The 21,813-nt window shown below is 41.2% G+C and overlaps 2 protein-coding genes across 2 annotated transcripts; both read left to right on the forward strand.

Moving 5' to 3' along the window:
* The first annotated feature begins 252 nt into the window (after nucleotides 1–252).
* LOC137294500 (solute carrier family 25 member 45-like) lies at nucleotides 253–21,676 on the forward strand. The gene is made up of 7 exons (XM_067825528.1): nucleotides 253–361; nucleotides 14,828–14,995; nucleotides 16,051–16,170; nucleotides 16,918–16,961; nucleotides 19,196–19,276; nucleotides 20,277–20,535; nucleotides 21,209–21,676. Exons 3-7 carry the CDS (start codon nucleotides 16,083–16,085, stop codon nucleotides 21,670–21,672), a joined length of 936 nt encoding a protein of 311 aa, XP_067681629.1. The 5' UTR covers nucleotides 253–361; nucleotides 14,828–14,995; nucleotides 16,051–16,082; the 3' UTR covers nucleotides 21,673–21,676.
* On the forward strand, nucleotides 4,611–7,586 carry LOC137294980 (uncharacterized). Its single transcript, XM_067826215.1, has one exon. It carries the CDS (start codon nucleotides 4,723–4,725, stop codon nucleotides 7,453–7,455), a length of 2,733 nt encoding a protein of 910 aa, XP_067682316.1. The 5' UTR covers nucleotides 4,611–4,722; the 3' UTR covers nucleotides 7,456–7,586.
* Nucleotides 21,677–21,813: the final 137 nt, after the last annotated feature.

Raw genomic sequence — 21,813 nt, forward strand, 5'->3', positions numbered from 1 at the left:
TCAGTGTTTGCGTGTGTTTGGACATGGAATTTACCATCTATCCAGTAAAAAAGGAGCTTGCAGAATGTTCACCGACCAGAACTGTTTACTGAAATTACTGTGTACTGAAATTGCTGTCTTATGCAAAATAATAAATTGGCATTGCTTCATGGGATATCAGTTCCAAGCATACAGATGTTGCAAATTATATAAATTGCCTATTTATTTACATATATACTTGTAATCGATAGCAGCCGAGAGGCTGCAACAATTGTTGTTATTCAAAATGTGTATACTGGAGAGGTTGTGGAGTCAGTGTCACTAAGTCAGGACTGTCTACGACATCTACACAACGACAGAAACTCCACGTCATCTGGAACAGGTAGGTTCCGGCAGACGTCATTCTCAGGGTTAGGTTGCTGAGACGCGAGGAAGCGAAGGAAGCATTCAGCCTCACTCATAAATGGGCAGATATCCAGCTCGCGTGTGTCAAATGGTTAGTGAGGCTGTTGTGATGGAGTAGAACATTCATTCTTAATCACTTTTTGTCATCAGATGGAAATATATCACTATCCAGTCTCACAGCCGCTATCATTCTTTATCACATTTTGTCATCAGGTGGAAATATCACACTATCCAGTGGCACAGCCGGTATCATTCTTAATCATATTTTGTCATCTGGTGGAATTATCACACTATCCAGTCTCACAACCGCTACCATTCTTAATCATGTTTTGACATCAGGTGGAAGTATGACACTATTCAATCCCACAGCCGCTACCATTGTTTATCATGTTTTGTCATCTGGTGGAAATATCACACTATCCAGTCTCACAGCCACTATACCATTCTTAATCATGTTTTAACATATGGTGGAAATATCACACTATCCAGTCTCACAGCCGCTACCATCGTTAATCATGTTTTGACATCTGGTGGAAATATCACACTATCCAGTCTCACAGCCACTACCATTCTTAATCATGTTTTGACATCTGGTGGAAATATCACACTATCCAGTCTCACAGCCACTACCATTCTTAATCATGTTTTGACATCTGGTGGAAGTATCACATTATCCAGTCGCACAGCCGCTACCATTCTTAATCATGTTTTGACATCTGGTGGAAATATCACACTATCCAGTCTCACAGCCACTACCATTCTTAATCATGTTTTGACATCTGGTGGAAGTATCACACTATCCAGTCTCACAGCCGCTACCATTGTTACTCATGTTTTGACATCTGGTTGAAGTATCACACTATCCAGTCTCACAGCCGCTACCATTGTTAATCATGTTTTGACATCTGAGTGAAGTACATTAGCTGCTATGCCAGGGATTTACGGACTGAACTCGCATTTTAAAATCCATCATTGTCGTTAGAGGTAATTTACAGGATCGTGTGGTCAGGTTCGCTGGTTTGCTTGAGACATGGTATTATCGATCTCCATGACGTCATTCACTAGACTGACTGATCCGGACTGGCTTAAAAAAAATAAAAGTATCTCGATTAATGTTGGACACGTTAAGCCAACATCTTTTGACTGGGTTTACTTCCAATGACCCGGAGTGATTCGGTTGAAGAAAGCTGTATCCAAATATAACTGTAGAACGTCGTTCCAGTCGATCACCGAAGGTACGTTTCTCACCTGTGTACAAGTACACACATACGTGTGTATAGTTGGTACAGTGTGTGAAGCCCATTCCCGGTGTCCCCGCCGTATTGCTGAAACATTGCTAAAACGGCGTAAAACTATACTCAGTTTAGTTTTACGCCGCACTCGGTAATATTACAGCTATATGGCGACGGTCTGTAAATAATCGAGTCTGGACCAGACAAATCCAGTGATCAACACTATAAGCATCGATCTGCGCAATTGGGAACCGATGACGTGTGTCAACCAAGTCAGCGAGGATGACCACCCGATCCCGTTAGTCGCCTCTTACGACAAGCATAGTCGTCCTATAAATAATAAAGATATTTTATTGTTGTCAAAAAAACCCCAAACAACTGCACTAATCCCGCAGACTACGCGTATGTATATCATCGTAATCCCAACCTCGGTGGAGCTTTTTTTTCAAGCGAAAAAGCTGTTATGGAGATAGACAATAAGAATATGGAGTATGTGTTAGATGAATTATAGTGATAGGTATATTTTAAAATAATATTGTCCTAATACTCTCATTCAAATAATTTTGTTTTAGCAACCGGTCTGTGTATTTCTCGCTTCCTTTATGTTTGTGTGTGTAACATAAGGTAGTCTATGGTGTAATATTTCATGTCTTTGGTTAAGACTAATAGACTGCATTTTCTAAGCTAAATACCAGGCACGAAGATCACTCCATTTAGCAACGAAGGACAGTAGTGATTTAACGGCAGTAATTTAACTAAACATGTGAAGACCATTTCAGGTGTCACTACTGGAATATTGCTCAAAGCTGCGTAAAACCATACTCACTCACTAATAGCTAAAGCAACCAATAGGCACAATTTGCAATATACAATTAACACCTAACATTCATTTGTAAAGAAAAACAAATTTAGACTTAGTTCTAGACTAACTGGTTGCGTGAAGATAGCCCAAGTAATATTAAGTAAGCAAGCTTCAGTCTACCCCTTACACAATTTACATTCCACCGTCTCCGGAAAAGTATCGTTATTTTATTAATAAACGCTAGTGTAGCGTCAAACATCATTATGTTTCTTTGTTAACGTTTTTGGGTAGAAATGTTAACTTATAAACAAATCTTCTTCGAGATGTTGTTTTACATGCTCTAAAAATGATTTCATTTAAGAGTTTTATTGTATATCTCCTTTAAAATATGATGATATCGTGTGACTGACTATAATGTTGTCTGTGAAATTGGTTGTTCTGACAACAAATGATTATTCATTGATTCAAATATAGCATGAAACGTATACAGTCATTCAAATATAGCATGAAACGTTATACAGTCAGACCGCGTTAGTCCGGACCCCGATAATCCGATACCCGCGATATCCGAACGGTAGCTAGCTGTAAGCATACCTTGAAATATGTATGTCTTCATATCTAGTGCATTACCAAGGATATATATCACTGCTGACTGCCAATCGTAAACTTTAATGGAAGTACCTCCTTGAAATCTGATGAGAGGTTCCGACTGTAGTTTCAGTATAAATTCATACCTGTACTGGGGCGTGGGGTAGTCTAGTGGTTAAAGCGTGGGTTTGTCGCGCTGTACTCCCGGATTCGATTCTCCAGATGGGTACAATATGTGAAGCCCATTACTGGTGTGCCCTGACGTGATGTTGCTGGAATATTGTTGAAACAGGCGTAAAACCACATTCATTCACTCATATCAGTACACGCATGTAATCCAAGTATATTACAATTGATGAGATACGTGTACATGTAGGAATATATATCAGTGTGTATGTCATAACTGAGTGGAGTAAGGTTTAATCAGCCATCCGTGAACGTTGACGTTAGTATCGAGTGGTAAGACAATCGGCGTTTGTAAACAGTTGCCTCAATATAACGCCGAAAGACCTTCGCCCACTAATATTCACTGGAAAAGTGGTCATTCACCTACCTCACAATCAGTGTCAAGCATGCCACTGAGTTTACATGTCTAATGTTTCTGACAAGTAGCCACTGCTGTCGCATTGCGAAATTTAGTCTACCTTACCTCGACATAACGCCAGTACTCGTTCACAATGCCCTTTATATGAATTCCTGACTTGCTATACCTCAGTGGGTGTGACAATACCCTCACACTAGTTTATTTCCAATGAAATAATTATAACTTTCTTGTATTTAATAAATGATTATTATGACAGAAATATCGATATGATACAGACGAAGAACTAGTATTCCCTTAATCCCATTACTTTGCGAGACAGGGCGTGTCCGAGGGAAAACAGGACAATGAGTATATTTCTTGGGGGATTATCAGGGTAGATCAATTATAGTCGTATCTAGTTCGTTATTTGATGAAGGTACAATACAATCATAGGTAACATAGTCTACCTGACATCAATATGTAGTCAATTACTGCCTCTGTAGCATTTTAATTTTCACACTATTTCTTACTGAAAGTGTAGACAAGTCTGGTTTCTTAGCTTCCACTCGGAATATGCATGGGAAGGGTACTTTTGAAAAAAAAAATTAATTCCTAACTATTTAGAAGAATATATATCAAAGTGTTAACACTAAGCTATGTAAAATATTATAGTAAATAATGGGATTATCTAAGATGTGACAATATGGGGTTTTTTCTTCTTTTTTTCACATTTTCTAGATTAAGTACATGCCCATTATCATGTATATGCACATGGCTACAGTATTGTGGTAGTGTCAAATAATTACTTGATCCCAATTCTTTTCTCGATCATACATAAATTCATGTACAGTAATGTCACGTGACTGGCTCAGTGACAGCTGCATGTCACAACTCAGTCGAAACAACCTTAGACTCCGGTTTGCACTTTACTGATATTGTATATACAGCAAGGGCTAAGCGATGCCGCATATCGCTGCATGGAGTATATATCGACCACTCGATACTGGATGTTATAGCGTTTTGAATACGTCATTGACTATATATAGCGTAGGCCAGAGTGAGGCTCTGGTGTGTTATTTATAGTCTGGCTTGCACAACCGATAGAAACATTCAACTAATATATAAGGCCATACATTTACCATATTTCATCAACAATAACGTTTCCCGACTCTAAGCGTGTTCAGCGCGTCAAGATGGTGAAAAAGTCGGAAAAACACGGGGTTCGCTCGGGAAACACTCTCCGAGCTTCGAATACCCGCTTCGCTCGCAAATATCACGGTGAAAGCTGCATAGTGAGAGAGAGTACTAACCTTAGCAGACGACAGGCAAACGACGAAGCAGACGACTCGCATCTTGATGCAGATGGAGTATTCTACTCACTCAACAAAAAGGGAAGGTGGGCTTTGCCAAAACTGATCAAAGAGAATATTAACCACGACGAACACGACGCAAGGGTGTCAATGTACCAAAGACACAAGCTCAAACGTCGGTCGAACTGCGTGGAATTTTCATGTAGCGAAGGACAAGTCAAATCTGTCGTATCAACATCAGGTTACTTTAATGACTCCAGCCTGCTCCCAAGAAATAACAGGAAGGAAGGAGGGAGAAGACGCAAGAAGGGAAAAACAAAAACAGGTCAGTCTAAAGAAGGGGAAGGGGATGAAGGCCAGACTGACCCGGACCCTGATATACGATATGACGTTTTTTATCCCTCACCCGCCACCAGCTCTATTTCTCACAACCCTAAATACATATGGCTACTCGATGATAGCGAATGTGTGAAATCAGGGAAAGGTCATAAAAGGAGGAACAGGAGACACCCTTCTGTGAACTGGGATGAACCAAACCTGGACGCCGAGGAGAATGATTCATTTGATGACCAACAGAGCGAAAATGAATTAGACTTTGATGATGTTCCTGGGGATGTTCAAACACCAGAGGTGATGTTGATTGATGTGTTAGAAGCAGCAGAACGAGCAAGAGGCCTTTGTACCGAGCAGCCAAAACGACGAAAACTGAAGGCAAAGAAGAAGCCACACAGGTTGGAGGAGGACTGGGTTCTCGTCCCAAGTAGGGAAGACGAGAATGATGAAGCATACTCAAGCAGTGACGATGAAAGCAACAGCTCCGGGTCTACGTTCACTAGGCTCCCCCCAACACCGAAGATGGAATCTGTCCGAGTTATCCTTCAGTGTGACACAATTCATCCATACCAACTCCAGGAGACATTCCAACATAGATACACGGAGTCGCAGTGTCAGCCACGGAAATTCATCATAGACACGACAGAGGATGTGTCAGAGGCTGTCAGGAAATCCAAACAAGCACAAATGGGGTTTCTTGGGGGAACTGATTTCTCGTCTTGTCTAGTTTTTTCACGCGATGCAAGTTACGACAAGGGACTAGATGTTTATCAAGTGAAGTTCAACATCAACTGCAGCGTCGGCACAATACGTCTTGAGGCTTTGTTTGATCTGATGCCTACAACGATACCCGAGGTGATACAAGTTACGGCCATGTTTACCTCCACTCTACCAGCTGAAAGCTTCCAGAAGAAGGAGATAGGTGAAATGGCGTCAGCTGATCAAAAGATCATGATGCTGCAGCTGGTACCTTCTGTCAACAAGTGGAACACGCACAGCGTCCATCTTGACGACCTAAGTGTTGATGACAAAGAAGAGATTGAGCACATTTCTGAAGATGAAGCACTGGCGACTGCCCCTACCAACGACAACGAAAGGAAGGAACAATATTGCAACATCTGCTTTGATGAAATCAACCCTGAGCTGTTTGACAGCAAGACGGCAAGCTGTGTCCTGCCATGTCGACACTGGTTCTGTGATGAATGCTGGAACGAACACATTATGGAAAGAATTCACTCGGGTGCTTTAAAGATAAAGTGTCCCGAGTACAAATGTGACTCTGTTGCTGATACAGCAATGCTTCTGTCTATCGTCAGCATCAAGCACGTCCAGTTGCTACAGAAACAAAGGGCTAGTTTGGATGTGGAAACTAATCCAAATTTAAAATGGTGTCCCAATCCAAGATGTGGTCGCGTATTGAAAAGAAGAAACGATGGGAAGGATTCGGTCACAGTCAGTTGTGAGTGTGGTCAGGTCGTCTGCTTCTCCTGCCTCAGAGAAGCTCATTGGCCTGCTTCATGTGAGCAGACGACACAATATGCACAGAAATTAAAGAAGCACGGTGATGACAAGGTAACAGCCGCGGCTGCAGTTGGAGTGCGGGGAAAACAATGCCCCAAGTGTTTCCGACACATTGTGAAGAATGGAGGATGCAAATGCATGGTGTGTCTTTGTGGATACACGTTTTGCTGGATCTGTCGCTCACCATGGGAAGGCAACCATTATTCTGTGAAATGTCGAAGTGTTGGAACATTCCGAAAGACAATCAAACATGTCGATACGTCCAGTCGAGATCACCAGACCAGTTTGTACAAGATGGCTGTTCTTCACAGGAACCAACGCCAGACTAGAAACGTACGAGCTCTCAAATCCACAACCGACTCACTGACCATCCAGCTGCGAAACCTCATGCTTAAGGGGGTTGATATCGGAGCATCACGTATCCAAAACGATGGCACGCCGGTGACAGCCAAGCATGTACGCGACTTCCTCGTGCAGGTGATGCAGCTCAAGCTTGAGCTCAACCACGTGATCGAGTACACGGCAGTGCTTTTGGATGGCCGAATGCTCAACAGAGGATCACGGAAACTGACTCATATTTGTCACAGACTTGACTCAATCTCTAAGTCTATCGATGCAGACTTAGCCAGCAAGGGGAGACAAGAGCTGTTGAGGGTTCTCGGTAGCCTCAGTCATCTCAGGTCCCTGTCTAGGCGGGGAGTTACCGCCCTTGTCAAACACCTGGCACTGGTTCAGCATATCGAAGTATTTGACAAAGAGTGAAAACAATGAGTGTTTCCAGTGACTGGTTTCAATCTGACAGTGTTCAAACGTTCCTTGTCGCTGTGTCTTTCAAAGAAGAGTGATATTATTTATAATGTAATGAATTTCTTGTTATAAAGGTATTATTTGAATATACTTTTGATATTTACAACCTCAGTAGGCCACAGACACATATACACGTCTCACAATGCATGCACTAACATATAATTGTGCAGCCTATCATTTCGTTAGCTGTTTTCACCACGCCCATGCGGCAGAGTAAATAGTGAAACATGTAAGTTTAATTTCTTAGTGGATAATAACATAAATGGAATCCTTAAGGCGGGAAGGTACGGTTGGGTGGCCTAGTGGTTAAAGCGTCCACTCGCCATGTCGAAGACAAGGGTTCGATTCCCCACATGGGGACAGTGTGTGAATTTAAGCCTATTTCTGGTGTCCCTTGCATGATATTGCTGGAATATTGCTAAAAGCGGCGTAAAACTCAACTGACTGACTCATTTGCACGGTATCAAGACCATCAGTCTCTGGATGGAGTAGACTAGGGTATGCTTATAACACGTTAGACTTATCGACTCCTAAAGATCCTGGTCAGAAGTGATCCGCAGCAACCGGGCAAGTCTTGTTGGACGTAGTGCATAGTCAGGCTCAATGACTTGGTTGACACATGTAACGTATCCCAATTGTTTGCTTGATGCTCATGATGTTGATCCCTGGATTGTCTGGTCCAGACTCGATCATTTACAGACTGCCGCCATGTGGCTGGAATATTGCTGAGTGCGGCGTTCAACAACAGACAGATTTAAACGAATAGAGAGCTTTGCAGCTTCAAGAATGAACACCTTGCAACAATGAGACCCACATTACGCGGAAAGTTCCCCTTTTCACTATATAGAGTTGCTTCCATACTGAAGCCTAAATGGAACACAGGATCGTCGGGTCGACTCGAGTCCAGATTCACCAAGATTATGGTTCTAGGCCTGGCAGTACCATGCTATTGTTCAATAGTTCCAGATAAAGTACTACTGAAACCTGCGTGGTGATATTTTTATCAAATAATATATACATATCATTTGATGATGTAATGTTTTCTGATGGACACGACCTTATTGCTGCCTTAAGTTAAAGAAGAAATGTTTTGTTTTGTAAGGTTTGTGTGAGTTCAAATTAAAACTACCCGCACATCTTTATAGCGTAACACGATGCCAATCTTACAAAACGAAACATTTTATGAGCTGTAAAAAACTATATTAGGGGGAACTAATACACCCAGGACATGAAGCAAAGAAAACCTGTCCTTTACAAAATGTCTCTTCGTGCTTGAGAAACAAGGCGGTAGTTTAGTGGTTAAAGCATCTTCTCATCTCGTAAGTTCGATTCCTTACACTGGTGAAAAACTTGCTTGTGTCCACGTCGTAACGTTGTTGGAATATTGATGAAAGCGGCGTAAAACCATATTCACTCATTCCACATCCTTGGTTTAATTATTACCGTTGTGGGCGTGTCGTATGTCTTTTTTATCATAAATATCATTTTTGTTAAACATCTGCGGAACCTGTCAACAGTTTCGATGTCCTCCAATACCAAAATTTCATTTCACGTATAGATGTCAGAATAAATAACACGATGGATTAGCTATTAACGTCAAGGCAGGAGTTGTAGCTGGCTGGGAAATGCTTGTTAACTATTATTTTAGAATAGCACATGGGAGGAGGACCCAGTCCATTGCTAGAACAGTTGAACGCAAGTGTACGTATTACTGGATCCGGATTTGGAATACGGTGTTAGATGGACCCACGAGGATCCTGATTAGATCTGGGCTTCAGCAACCCAGTGCTGTCATAGGGAACTGGCTCGCTGACGTGGTTAGTGTACATAGTCTTATTTCAGTAGAGTACAAATTGATGATCATTTGATTGTTCAGTCCAGATTCGATGTTTATAGAACGGTGTCTTCAGAAGAAAATTAATATTGCTGAGGACAAACAAGGAAACGGTATGATATGTTCTAATACGGACAGAAAAAATAGATGGTAAGAAAAACAAATAATTTTGTGTTTTGTTAAATATATAATTTCACTGAACAAAATGTTAGAAAGTGTAAGTAGCTTACAGATGTGGGATACGTTATGCTAGAAAACAATATGTCTGCCTATCTAGCTTTTAGAAATATAGTTCCTTGAGGACCCTAATCGATTGAACGCTCCATCGCGATCAATGGGTTGCACCGACAGTTGAAGGGAGATAACCCCATTCGCCCTGATTTGTATGATGCGGCATCAGTTATCATCTTATCGTAGCCAGGCTCCCTCACATGCTGACTGTTGCTGTCACCATAAGAGTATACTACATCTGTCCACATCATCCTTTCACTGGTAAAATCCTTGATTATCTACAGCAGGGATAGGTCACTCGCTGTGCCTCATCATGCACTAACACGCACAATGATTTCGTTCTTTCCTAGCGCAACTTCGGTTGAGGTTAACAGTGCTTCAACCAGTTTATTATATCAGTCGGAAACTATCGTCAACTATCGGAAAAACACTCGGTAAGGTTTTCCCTCGATTTCTAAATTATCTTCCAGATTTTACAATGAGTTCTATTCGTCCTGGTGAGTAGAGGCTAGGTTGTACGTGGAGTTATGTCCCTTGCATTTTAGGGCCATAAATTGGCAATATGGTTGTCCACACAGCGTACGTTACAACCATGACAACGGTGAGTAAACAGTCGCTGAAAATAGGGTTTTGGGCAATATTCATTTTGCGGAAATATTAGAATGAATCACACCGAATGAATGTGTTCTATTTTGAAGTTAAGTATGCAGTAAATGTATGTAATGTGCGCGCTTGCGTGCGTATGTGAAATACATGTAATACAATTACGACTCCTTTATTGTCATCCATGCTTAGCGATATTAATCTACAACTCTAGGTAACTCTAGGTCTCCCTGATCTTGGACGATCATTTGTCGAATTTGTTTGACAAAATCGATCCCACAATCGAGTTATTATGCTGGGATGAACGTTGAAGATCCTTGCCACCTCACTTTTTGATTCGCCAGCTTGTAACCGTTAAATTGTCTGATTTCGATCGGCAGCGTTGAGACGTCCCATTTTCGTGTGCAGTACTTGCAAAGATCGTGAATGTGATATCCATCTGGGTCTTTTATAGTCACATGCTGTACTCATGTTTTGCACGTGAGAAACAATCACTGTGCCTGCTATTCGTGCTGCATGACACCCACGCACACCATGACAATCCTGATTGATAAGATTTTTTTAACAGTGTATATCACAGCTGACTGCCACCTTAATTGAATCGCTTCCGTGAAAAACTGATGAGGGGTTCCGATTGCAGTTTAAATATAAATTCCTACCTGCTGAGGGGCATGTGGTAGCCTAGTGGTTAAAGCGTTGGTTCGCCACGCCGTAGACCCTGGTTTGATTCCCCATATGGATACAATATGTGAAACCCATGTCTGTTGTCCCCCGCCGTGATATTGCTGGAATGTTGCTAAAAGCGTCGTAAAACTAGACTCTTTCACTTTCCCATAATTTTCAGTCGGAGGATATATTATAGACTTTCTCCAAGGCCGTTCTAAACGCTAGGCCCATTGATGTACGGTAATTCTATCTTGTGCAGTCTAGGTAAGCTGACAACAAATTCCTTTTAAACTGTTAATTATTACCGGAGGAACTTGTGCAAGCCCAGAGGATGTATTTCAATGCCTAGCAACACCATTCAGATGAGCAATTGTGGCGATCTCTGCCAAACACTATAAATGAAAATATCTTTAGTCATATGCATAAATACATTGTGCAAAGTAAGTGCCTCGGTAAAAGAATAACATGTTTTAATATCATTATGGCTATTCGTTATTGTTCATGTTTCTGATGGGGCGGTGATAAGTTCCATAACTTGTGCACAATCCTTTTCAACATTGCATGAAATATGTTCAAACAGACAAATGTTCCCATGTGGTATATCTCCTGTCTTGCTGCTGGACACATATTAGATGATCCTGCGCACTAAACGCATTTGCGACAAGAGAGGCGGTACAACGAATTGGGCGAGTACACTTGGCTGCTACAGTTAGCTTGACGATTATGCACGTGCAATACACGCTGACCGTGACATGAAATCAACACCGCTACCGATTAACACCTGTCTCTCTACTGTCTAACACCAGTCTCGCCAGCGGAATTATGGACGAAAATCAGCCCGTACAGAGAAATAGGAACAAAATTATGGGATAAAAATATTTCCCCCTTGCTGCTCTGATTTAGCCACCACCATTCAGTAACAGATAACTTTTAACATATTAAAAATTTAAATGAAATACTATATGTAGTTATTATCTGTTTAATATTTAGCAGACGAAAAGTCAACTTTACCCATTAAAACAACGCCGCATATTCCTTCGAATGATAAGACTGCAATTTCAGGCATAAGATACTGATACTCCACGCTAACATCTAGTTCAGACGAAGACAAATAGATGATTGGGGCATTGACAAGCATTTTAGATATTCAATAATTTTGTTTAAAAAACCCAGGAAAATGTCATTTGCTTCGTGAAATGGATCGGTGGTCCTAAACATATTTGCTCAGTATATTGTGTTGATTCAATTGGTTGGGATTGTACCTGTACCCCGTGAAAGGTTCAATATTTATCAGACAACCTGTCTCCCTCTTGATTCAAGTGGATCGTTCTGTGGGGCGTTCCCAAGTATGCAAATTGGGGTCATTTGTCAGGTCGTGGATCATCTTATATGCGTTTACCAGTAGGTAATTACACAGCACTATAGCATCAAGTGTGATATGGTGAATGCCTGAAGGTTATATAATCATGCACCTGGAGGGTGACGAGAGAAATTATTGGATAATTAAGAGAAACATCGATAATAGAATACTCTGATAATAAGTTGACTGAGTAATCAGTATTTTTTATCGTAAACAGTAGATTTGTCACATGTTAGTGCTTAGGTATGTTGACTTACTACAGCTGAATGCACCAATATCTGAGTACCAAGTCCTTGCGTAATAATAGCATAGTTTGTTGACGGGATTAGCCGATAATACGATAAGCAGGGAACCTTTGTTTGTGAATTCAAATCCCAGGTTGGACCCGATCTGATTGCCCAACGCCTGTGTCCACATGCGTAATAAAACTGTCGACATCTGAATTAGAATACATACATTTAAAGAGCGCAGTAATTCACACTTGATGATGTGCTCTGTGCCAGGTGAGAGTTGGAACTCGTAGTATTGACCAAACAGGTAAGTCTCTAGCTGTAAAGAAGAGGCAGTGGTAACGGTTTGGTCGATATCAGAATCCCGTTTCACAAAGCTATCGTAGCGTAGTATAGAAGGTGCGACAGTGAAAACGGTAGCTTTGTGAAACGGGGCCCTGGAAGAGAGTTCCAACTAGACGCAGTTGTGAAAGAAAAACGCTTAAAACCTTTATATGTGTGGACAGAGAAGAGGTGTTGAAGTTATGAGCCGAGGGCTCTGTGAGGATAGTAGACTGGTAGGGGTTCTCTGAGGTATGATGGTGCAGGGTGGTTGTAATGTTCGTAAGTATTAGCCAAGTGGAGGTCATGAAATAATACGTGAAGCACATGGAATCTAATGGAGCTCTTTTATAAGTGGTGAGGTATAAGTGAATTTGGACGATCTCTAGGCAGTTCTAGTTCCACAGGTCGTCTGTGTTTCCCACTAAAGACGACCTCACATAGTGAGAGGGATATTTGAGAGCGATATTAGGGATATTTAACAATTCACTCAGCAAATATTTAATAATCGAGTCTGGATACGAAACACCTTTTGATAGACATCATGAGTGCTGATCTGCACAAATAGAACCACCCGATCCCGTCAGTCGTTCTTACAAGCATGGGTTGCTGAAGACCAACACTTACTCTTATCAATATCCATATCGTCATTGGTTGTCTATATCATGTCAAAAGTACGGACGGCCTAACATATGATTTGGTTCAGAGTTCTAGCATTCAACTCGTGCAGTCCGTCGACATTCCAACCAATCTTGAGTTCTTTCATATGCGTAAAAACGAAACACGTTTTCACCAATGCCCAGGCCACATATATGGAACATTGAGCTAAGAGTGGCGTAATTTCTTCTTTAACAGACTTACGATGATCACTTTGTGAAACAGCGCCTTATGTAGTGACTGTTTGATTGACTTTAATTTCAATAAGTGTTAGGACAACTAGGCCCATTTACACTTTGCCTATCATAAAGGTCTGCTTAGTTTCTAAATTTTTATGAAGTGTCTAAGCTGCCACACGTTTTGATATAAGCAAGAAATGCATTCTCAGCTTCATGGCGAATGATATCCCTTGAACATTATACATACTCCAGCCAATGAGAGGTCAGTATTGAGAGCTTTGAGGGATTCCAGCATTGTCTTACGTTAATTTACATCTGTTTTCGCAATACAACAACAAAGTGCCACATTATCCAGCTAATTACGCCATTTACAGAAATATGTTTGAAGCAGCTAATCTGCACATACACAGTTACTACCATTATCACATGCCCACGTGTCTCAGCATGACGCTTTTAACCCAAGGGAAGTAACTCTATCTGACGCCTAGAGTTACGTTCTCTTGGCCAGACGTGAAACGTGCACGTTGGTCGAAAAACAACTATCGAGGTACTGATGAAGATTACAAGTTTTCAGTAGTAAACTTCCTGTTTAAGCTCCAACCAATGGGCCCAGCGGCAACAGTAGTACCATTAGCACTGTCGGAGATTCTGCACAAAACCCTCTGAGGTGATTATCATATCAATCCCCGGACATTTGTTTATTTTGTTCATTTGTTTATTAGTTTGTTTATGTCAGTCGGATTGGTATATTGGTTTGCTGTTGAACTCAGCAATATCCCAGCTTAATGGTGACGGTCTGTAAATAATCCAGTGATCAACATCATGAGCATCGATCTAGGCAGTTTAATTGGATATAGATCTATATATATGTCAACAAAGCCATCGCAAGCATGAGGTGCTGAAAACCTAACTTGACCATGATATCTACTTTTTGATTCATCGATACTATGAAACAGTTGTGATGTAGGTCTGAAGTCGGACAATATTATTTAAGAAATAATATTTAATAAAATTTAATATTCATAATATTTAAGAAATCAACATCGGGAAGAATCGTGTGAATTTGATAAAGGACGGAGTGTCTGGTCTTACACAAATATATACGGTTTCTGAAGGTGTCACCCTATGTGTTAACTGATTTTAATACATTAAGATATCGAATAACAATGCGCCGCATTAGTGAGAGCATATTTTGTATATGTTCAGTTCATTTGCAAGTAGATCTAACTGAGGATTATTCTTCCAGTCCGCGTGTGTATCGCCCAGTTCCGCCACAGCGCCACGTGTCTATCTCTACCTCATTAAATGACAGGACTCTTCACAGCAATACATCATTGCCTGAGCGATCTTCTGTGCCTCGCGTCCTGTCTTCTTGAGTACGACCGAGGTGAAGGATTAGAGTAGAGGAAATACGGTACGTGTCCACACCTACATGGTTCCCATTTCGTTGTAAATTTACATGAATGGAGAAAGCGATGAGGGATATTCAAAAGGGGTAGTCACTTGCGTCATTGAATTCGAATCTCCGACCTCCCTATTTAACACACTAATCTGAAATACAGTTGCTTTAAAATACTTGTTAATAATTTGTTTTAGATTTATTGCATCATGGAAGTTAAATGGGGGACGTACAGGATTATCCATGAGTTAAGGCCATCACGACTAGGTCAGCCATTGTCCCATTGACCTATAACTCACAATCTCTTTTCACACACACATACAATGAAAGTGGATCTTGGTAATTGCATGTAGTGTCACTAGAGCTTATTAATATGGAAATTTATAACCATTAAGGATTAGATTTTTAGCAGTAGTCATGTTTGAATATTTCACTTATAACGTTGTTCCTAGCCTATGATGACGTACTATGATTATGTGACATTCATCGGACAACTCACTATCTTTATTTTGCCATATAGCTGGAATATTGCTTTGGGCGGCGTTAAACCAGCCAGCGGCGCTTTATGCGTGACATCCAACTTCGGAAATCTTAGAATCTTGTGTTGTTGGCATACAATATATACGGAATTATACAGCTTTGGAGTCGGTCATTTAAAGCGGCCGATTGTCACTCCGCAAGGCCGTGTTCCTTATCAACATAAATGCAATAGGTGATCCCTGTCTGCTGTCCTGATTTTGCTGGAATATATCTAAAGGCACCGCAAAATCAACAACTCACTACTTTGTTTTCTTTGAGATTATTTGTTGGAATTATATTTAATTCAAAAATCGACGTTTCATTTTCGCTTTTGACAGTGAATGGATGTGTTCAGGTTTTCAATATTTCAATATCAAGAAGAGGGACACCGGAAATGAGCCTCATACTTTGTGCCCATGTGGGGAATCGAACCTAGGTCTTCAGTCTGACAAAGAGTACCCCACTACCACTTGCTTATGACACCCATTAAACATGAAGCATCCTACTGTATCGCATTTCGACAATTATATTGAGATGCGTTTGACTTGCAGGGAATACCTTTGGAAGGTTCTAATTGGAGCAGATGGACGAAGAAGTTGTCGTCGCTCATGACGTCGTAAGACACGCAAGCAGCAGTCCTATCAATGACTATATAGCCGGTGCTTTGGGAGGTAGGGTTCAACGCCTTAAGGAGGTTGTCCGTGATACGTCTGGACGCAAAGATGTGTCCCTTATCCTGATAGGATGTGATGATATTGAATACGCCACCGATGGTCCGTAAATACCACGCCCGCGTTTGTGGGCTTTTAGTTTGTTCTTTTCATGAACACGTCTGATACTGCTAAATTGCTGTCCTGGTTAAGTCCACGAAATGAACATGTTTTGAGATGTATCACATAATACACATAGGCAGACCTGGCAGATGCGACCTGTTCTGAAATTCCTGCCTAGATTGATAAAGGTGTGATTGTTTACAACCAGTTGCCATGGAAACATGCTCGTGCCAGTGTTTTGTGTCCAGCTGCCCCATTGATTTAAGTGACTGAATATTGTTTTACGCACCAAATGACTTGTACTCAGACCTGGGACTTCATTCACAAAGCACTAAGGTGATCGTATGTCACTAAGGTAACCTTAGTCCAGTGTTAAAGAATGGTTAACCTTTGTACAGGTTGCTTCGTGAGAGGAGCCCTTGGGCGTGTCTGCCCCAGGAAAACCAATGGTTGATAGCAGGAACAAAACAATGACGCACTAGCAGGCACAGGGTTGGAACCTACGTTGAGTCGGTTCTCTCCACGGGAATGTGATTTTGTTGTTGTTATTTCTTTACCACTGTGGAATATTTGTTATTTTCAAGTTTACTCGCTCCCTTAAATGCCGAGGAAAGGCTGGAGTAAATGAAAACATACGTGTTTCAGGTATGGTGGGGTTGGTGGTTGGACACCCATTCGATACAACAAAGGTAGGTGCGCACCTGAATAGATTATGTCCTAACTAGTAGTAACATATAAGTTTAAAACCTCAAAAAGAAAAACACCAACAAACGTAACGCACCAGCACAAAACCCTCCCAAAAAGACCCCAAAATAGTATATTACATAACACTCCCACACCACACACCGTTCCAATCAACCAATAATTCAACCAACCAACCAACCTACCAGCCAGTCAGACAATCCCAGCCACACCGACTTGAAGCTCTTGCAACATCCCAACATCAAACTAGGGTTACCAAACTTGTTAATATTTCCTACCCTTCTTTTTTTTAAAATGTACCGTTAATTATTATGCATAGAATTAATTGTTATCGCCACGATATGGCTCTAATGTTGCCGATGTGACGATAGCTTTAACTCACTCACTCACTCCTATTCTTCTGATGATATATTGACAACAAAGGCACCTGTTAAAACTTGTTGAATATGTTTGAAAAAAGGATAGGCATTATCCGCATACAAGATGCGACAAAATGGCAGACTCGCTGTTCCTCAAATTGTTTTTGCAATGAAGTATTTCCCCCTAATATTTAATTACAACATTCATGTTCAAAACGACATGCACACAATTAGTTGCATCGTGTATTACTTTGCGATCACCGCATTCGAGACCTGAAAGCCATAAACAAATATTCTACAGAAAACTGGCGCAGTAGATCTACCTCATTACTGAAGTACACCTCTAACAAATCACTAGGATTTCAGGTTCATTTAACTTTAAATCCGAAAAACTAACAAAACATCGAAAGTTTTAACAACTACCTGACTAAAGTTGACATAGTTTAAACAGACCCTGTAATAGATCTAGTATATGGTCTCTGGTTTAAACAATGAGTCAAAACAGAACTGTATATACAAAATATTCTTCATAAACCTAAAATATATGTACATAAATCAAAACATTGTACGGAAATGTTATTCAGTGCCATGTGTGAACATTTACATATGCTCAACAGCAAAAGAAACGCAAGTTTTGAAAAAAATAAAATCTCCTAAACGTAAGCGTTCATGTTCATGTTTTCTATTTAAACACTTGACTAGAAAGACCAGTGTTGTGCTTGTTTTACTGTTAAGTATATTTGGAAGAAATAATAGAACGTGTTCGAATGTGATACTCGTTCACAGTTTTGCTATTGGTTTCGTATAGTGGGAATATGCAAACCGCGTATATCAAACATGAATTGTGAAAAATGTGTGGCAACCGTGTCGTCGTTATAATCTGTATTGGAATCACGTAGAGACGCCTCAGATGACGGTCTCTCGTTCGTTGTTGTGAAAATAGGGTTTCATCAAATATACATCTGAAACGCAGGCGCTGAATGTGTTGACTCCTTATGGTAAAATGAAGAAATTGTAGAAAACTTTCAGAGGTTAAACATTAAAATGTTTCGGGAAAATATAATAAAAGAACCTGTTCGAATGCAATACTCGTTCACAATGTCGCCATTGCTTGGCCAAATGCCAGCATTATCTACTTATCGTGCCCATTATCGCCCTTGGAATGTCGTTCAACATGCGTCCATGGGAACTATTCAGGTGACGGTGTCTCCCAGCCAATATTGGAGCGAGTATGGAGACCATTCGTTAAAAATATAGCTGAAAGAAAGTATAATGAGCATGTATAAACCACATGTACCAAAACTGAATTGTGAAAAACGTGGTAACGTTTTCACCCTCATAACGGCCACTGGAATCTCTTCGAATATTCGTAGGAGACTATTGGTGTGCATCCTTTTTGAGAATTTCGTGTCCAATGCTCGTGGCGTTGACCGCTGGATTGTGTTGTCCAGACCTGACTATTTACAGACAGCTGCCATAAAGCTGGAATATTGCAAAGAAAACCGTAGGCTACTTGCCAATACAAACCTACCCAACCAACTGCAAACAGACAACGATGGAGTATGGGATAAATGACGCAGAGGTGATGAATATTTGTTTGTTTGTTTGTTTGTTTTAACGCCGCACTGAGCACTATTCCAGTCTATAAATACTCGAGTCTGGACAAGGCACTCTAGTGATCAATAGTATGAGCATCGATATTCGTATTTGGGATACGATAACATGTGGCGACCCTGACCAACTGATCCTGTTAGTCCCCTCTTACGACAAGCATGGGTTGTTGAAGGCAAATTCTAGCACGGATCTTCAGATGACCTCGTGTTTAAAATGCAATGATTTCAAGAAAGCCTTGGTGTTCGCAGGTACAGCTGCAGACGCAATCCACCAGGACCAAGTATGATGGCACAATGGATGCACTGAGGCACATACAGTCACAAGGTCTAGTAAGTGTCGGCTAGGGTTGGGAGTTAGTAGTACAGCAGTATTACCCCTGGCGCGAGGGTCCGGTGGGCGAAGCTTTCTAAGGCGCCAGGCTGCTAATCCAGAGAGCTTCGAGGTGCCGGGATCGAGCCCACCTGTGACCGGGTGTGAAAAACCTTGAGCGCCCTTGAGCAGTTGTACAAGCTAACTGGATATCGTCGCCATACAAATGTCTTATATATATAAATGGCTTTGTAACTGTGTGGGCAGTCGAACCCGGGTCTTCGGTGTGATGGGTGACCGCTTTAACCACTAGGCTACAATACCGCAACCTAGGAATATTAAGAATGAACTTGATGATGTCATGTTTGCAAGATCTTTGATAGAGACAATATATGCTTCAAGAGTGCCTCAAGAAACGCAGTTCTTTTCACGAAACGTAGAAGCAGAACAAGTATATCTACAAAACGTGTTAAGGGTATGCCAGATAATCCATGAGCGATTTGGGGGTCCTTAAGTATTTGAGTTGTATATGTTTCATAATATCTTAGATACGGTGAGATAGCCAAGTGGTTAAAGCGTCCGCTCGCCACAATGAAGACCCGGGTTCGATTCCCCACATGAATAAAACCCGCTTCTGTTATCTCCGCTGTGATATTGCTGGGATATTGCCAAAAGCGGCATAAATCTAAACTAACTAAAGTAATATTTTCAGAAAGCATTGACCTTAAAGCATTGTAATTCAGTATCAAAGGAACGATATTAGTAAATGTCTATTAATAGCTTTGCATATGAACTAAAGATAAATGACATTTTGCTTGTGTTACTTGTTGGCTCTTTTTTCTTATTTATGTGTACGTTACTGGTTTCACCCCACTAAACAAATGGACAATATTCCTGCTACATGACAGAGGCTGGTATAAAATCGATTCTGGGCCAGACAATCCAGTGACTGACATAATAAGCACCGTGGGTATGGTGACGTGAATGAACAATGTCCACCTTTTTCCTTTGTTCTTGAAGACGAGAGGTTTCTTCCGAGGGATGTCATGGCCGCTCCTCTCGTACGGCGTCATCAACTCGGTATTCTTCGGAGTCTACGGAAACACCCTACAGTTTATGCAACACAGGCGCAGTGTACGTGATCGAGCGTCGTATTTCGACATCTACATCGCAGGGTGTGTAGCGGGAGCCGCCCAGCTGGTTGTCGCTTGTCCTGTTGACCTCTGTAAGGTCATTCTACAGTCACAGATACCCCACGAAACTACCTCAGGGATAAAAGGTATCACTTAACTTTCGTTTCCATGCTTTCTTTTTTTTATGCCACTCAATATTACAGCTTAATGGCGGCGGTCTGTACAACATCCACATCCTGGTCATGGCAACGAAGTCCGGCAACTCGAAGTGATTAAAACGGGGCATTCACCAAATATGGGTTGGGAACATTTGAAATAAAAAACGGGCTATATCCTCTGGGAAGTACAGACATGTATTAAAATATTGACCACCAATTTCACACTAAATTTTATATTCCGTTCCTTTTATTCGTGTTATTCTAAGCTAGGACGTATGTGCAATTTTCCATTTAGTTCCTTAAAACTCGAAAGAAATGCTTTCTGATGTGGGTAATGGTTGGTCAAAGTTCGCAAAAGGTTATGCTTCCTTGGCATGTAATGGAATGTAGTCATATCTGGGTGTAGTCGTAGCGAGCAAAAATCTGATTTTAATTACTCTGGAACACTTGTGGCATTTTTCGCACGGTTTAGGTTTATAGAACGCTTTGCGCAAACTACTACACGTTACTGTTCTCGACCTCAAACACTCACACACACTCTCTCTCTCTCTCACACACACACACACACACACACACACACACGTTCCTGATTACAGCTTATTTATTTTGCGTTTTCTATCATACTTGTTGAAACTATGTACATGCTTTCTGTTCATATTAGGTACAGCCAGAGTTGCCTCCCCCTACTTCAAAGGACCATGGGAAGCTGTCATGGCGACCGTTCGAGAAAATGGAGTGTCTGGGTGTTACCGAGGCCTCACGGCAATGGCCTTCAGAGACATCCCCAGCTACGGCCTCTACTGTGCAATCTACGAATACCTCACCCACGTGATGCACGATCGTGGACTCACAGACGACCGGGGTATATTCGCCAGTCTCATGGCAGGAGGGACTTCCGGAACAGTCACGTGGTTCTCAATTATGCCATTTGACGTTGTCAAGAGCCGGATGCAAGCGGATTTATCCGGAAGTTATAACGGCATGATCGATTGTTTGAGAAAAACAGTAAAATCAGAGGGTCTCATGGCCTTATATAAAGGAACTTTTGTAACATGTGCGAGAGCATTCCCTGTAAATGCAGCAACGTTTTTAACATATTCGCAGACATTAAAATATCTAAGTTGAAACAGTCCATTCTCTCTTTCAAATGTCCAAGGTTACCTGGGTTATAAATATTGTAAGCTGTGAAGGTCCGGGAATAGGCCTTTAGCAAACCCATGTTTGTAATAAAGGAAGACTATGCCTGTCATAAGAGGCGACTAATGG

This window comes from Haliotis asinina, chromosome 8 (assembly GCF_037392515.1).
Source record: "Haliotis asinina isolate JCU_RB_2024 chromosome 8, JCU_Hal_asi_v2, whole genome shotgun sequence".
NCBI lineage: Eukaryota > Metazoa > Mollusca > Gastropoda > Lepetellida > Haliotidae > Haliotis > Haliotis asinina.

Excerpts from the sequence above, each read along its gene's own strand:
- LOC137294980 (XM_067826215.1), top strand. The coding sequence starts at position 4,723 with ATGGTGAAAAAGTCGGAAAAACACGGGGTTCGCTCGGGAAACACTCTC.
- LOC137294500 (XM_067825528.1), top strand. The coding sequence starts at position 16,083 with ATGGACGAAGAAGTTGTCGTCGCTCATGACGTCGTAAGACACGCAAGC. Across the intron at positions 19,277-20,276 it reads ACATACAGTCACAAGGTCTA|ACGAGAGGTTTCTTCCGAGG; the intron begins GTAAGTGTCGGC and ends TTGTTCTTGAAG. Across the intron at positions 20,536-21,208 it reads AACTACCTCAGGGATAAAAG|GTACAGCCAGAGTTGCCTCC; the intron begins GTATCACTTAAC and ends TGTTCATATTAG.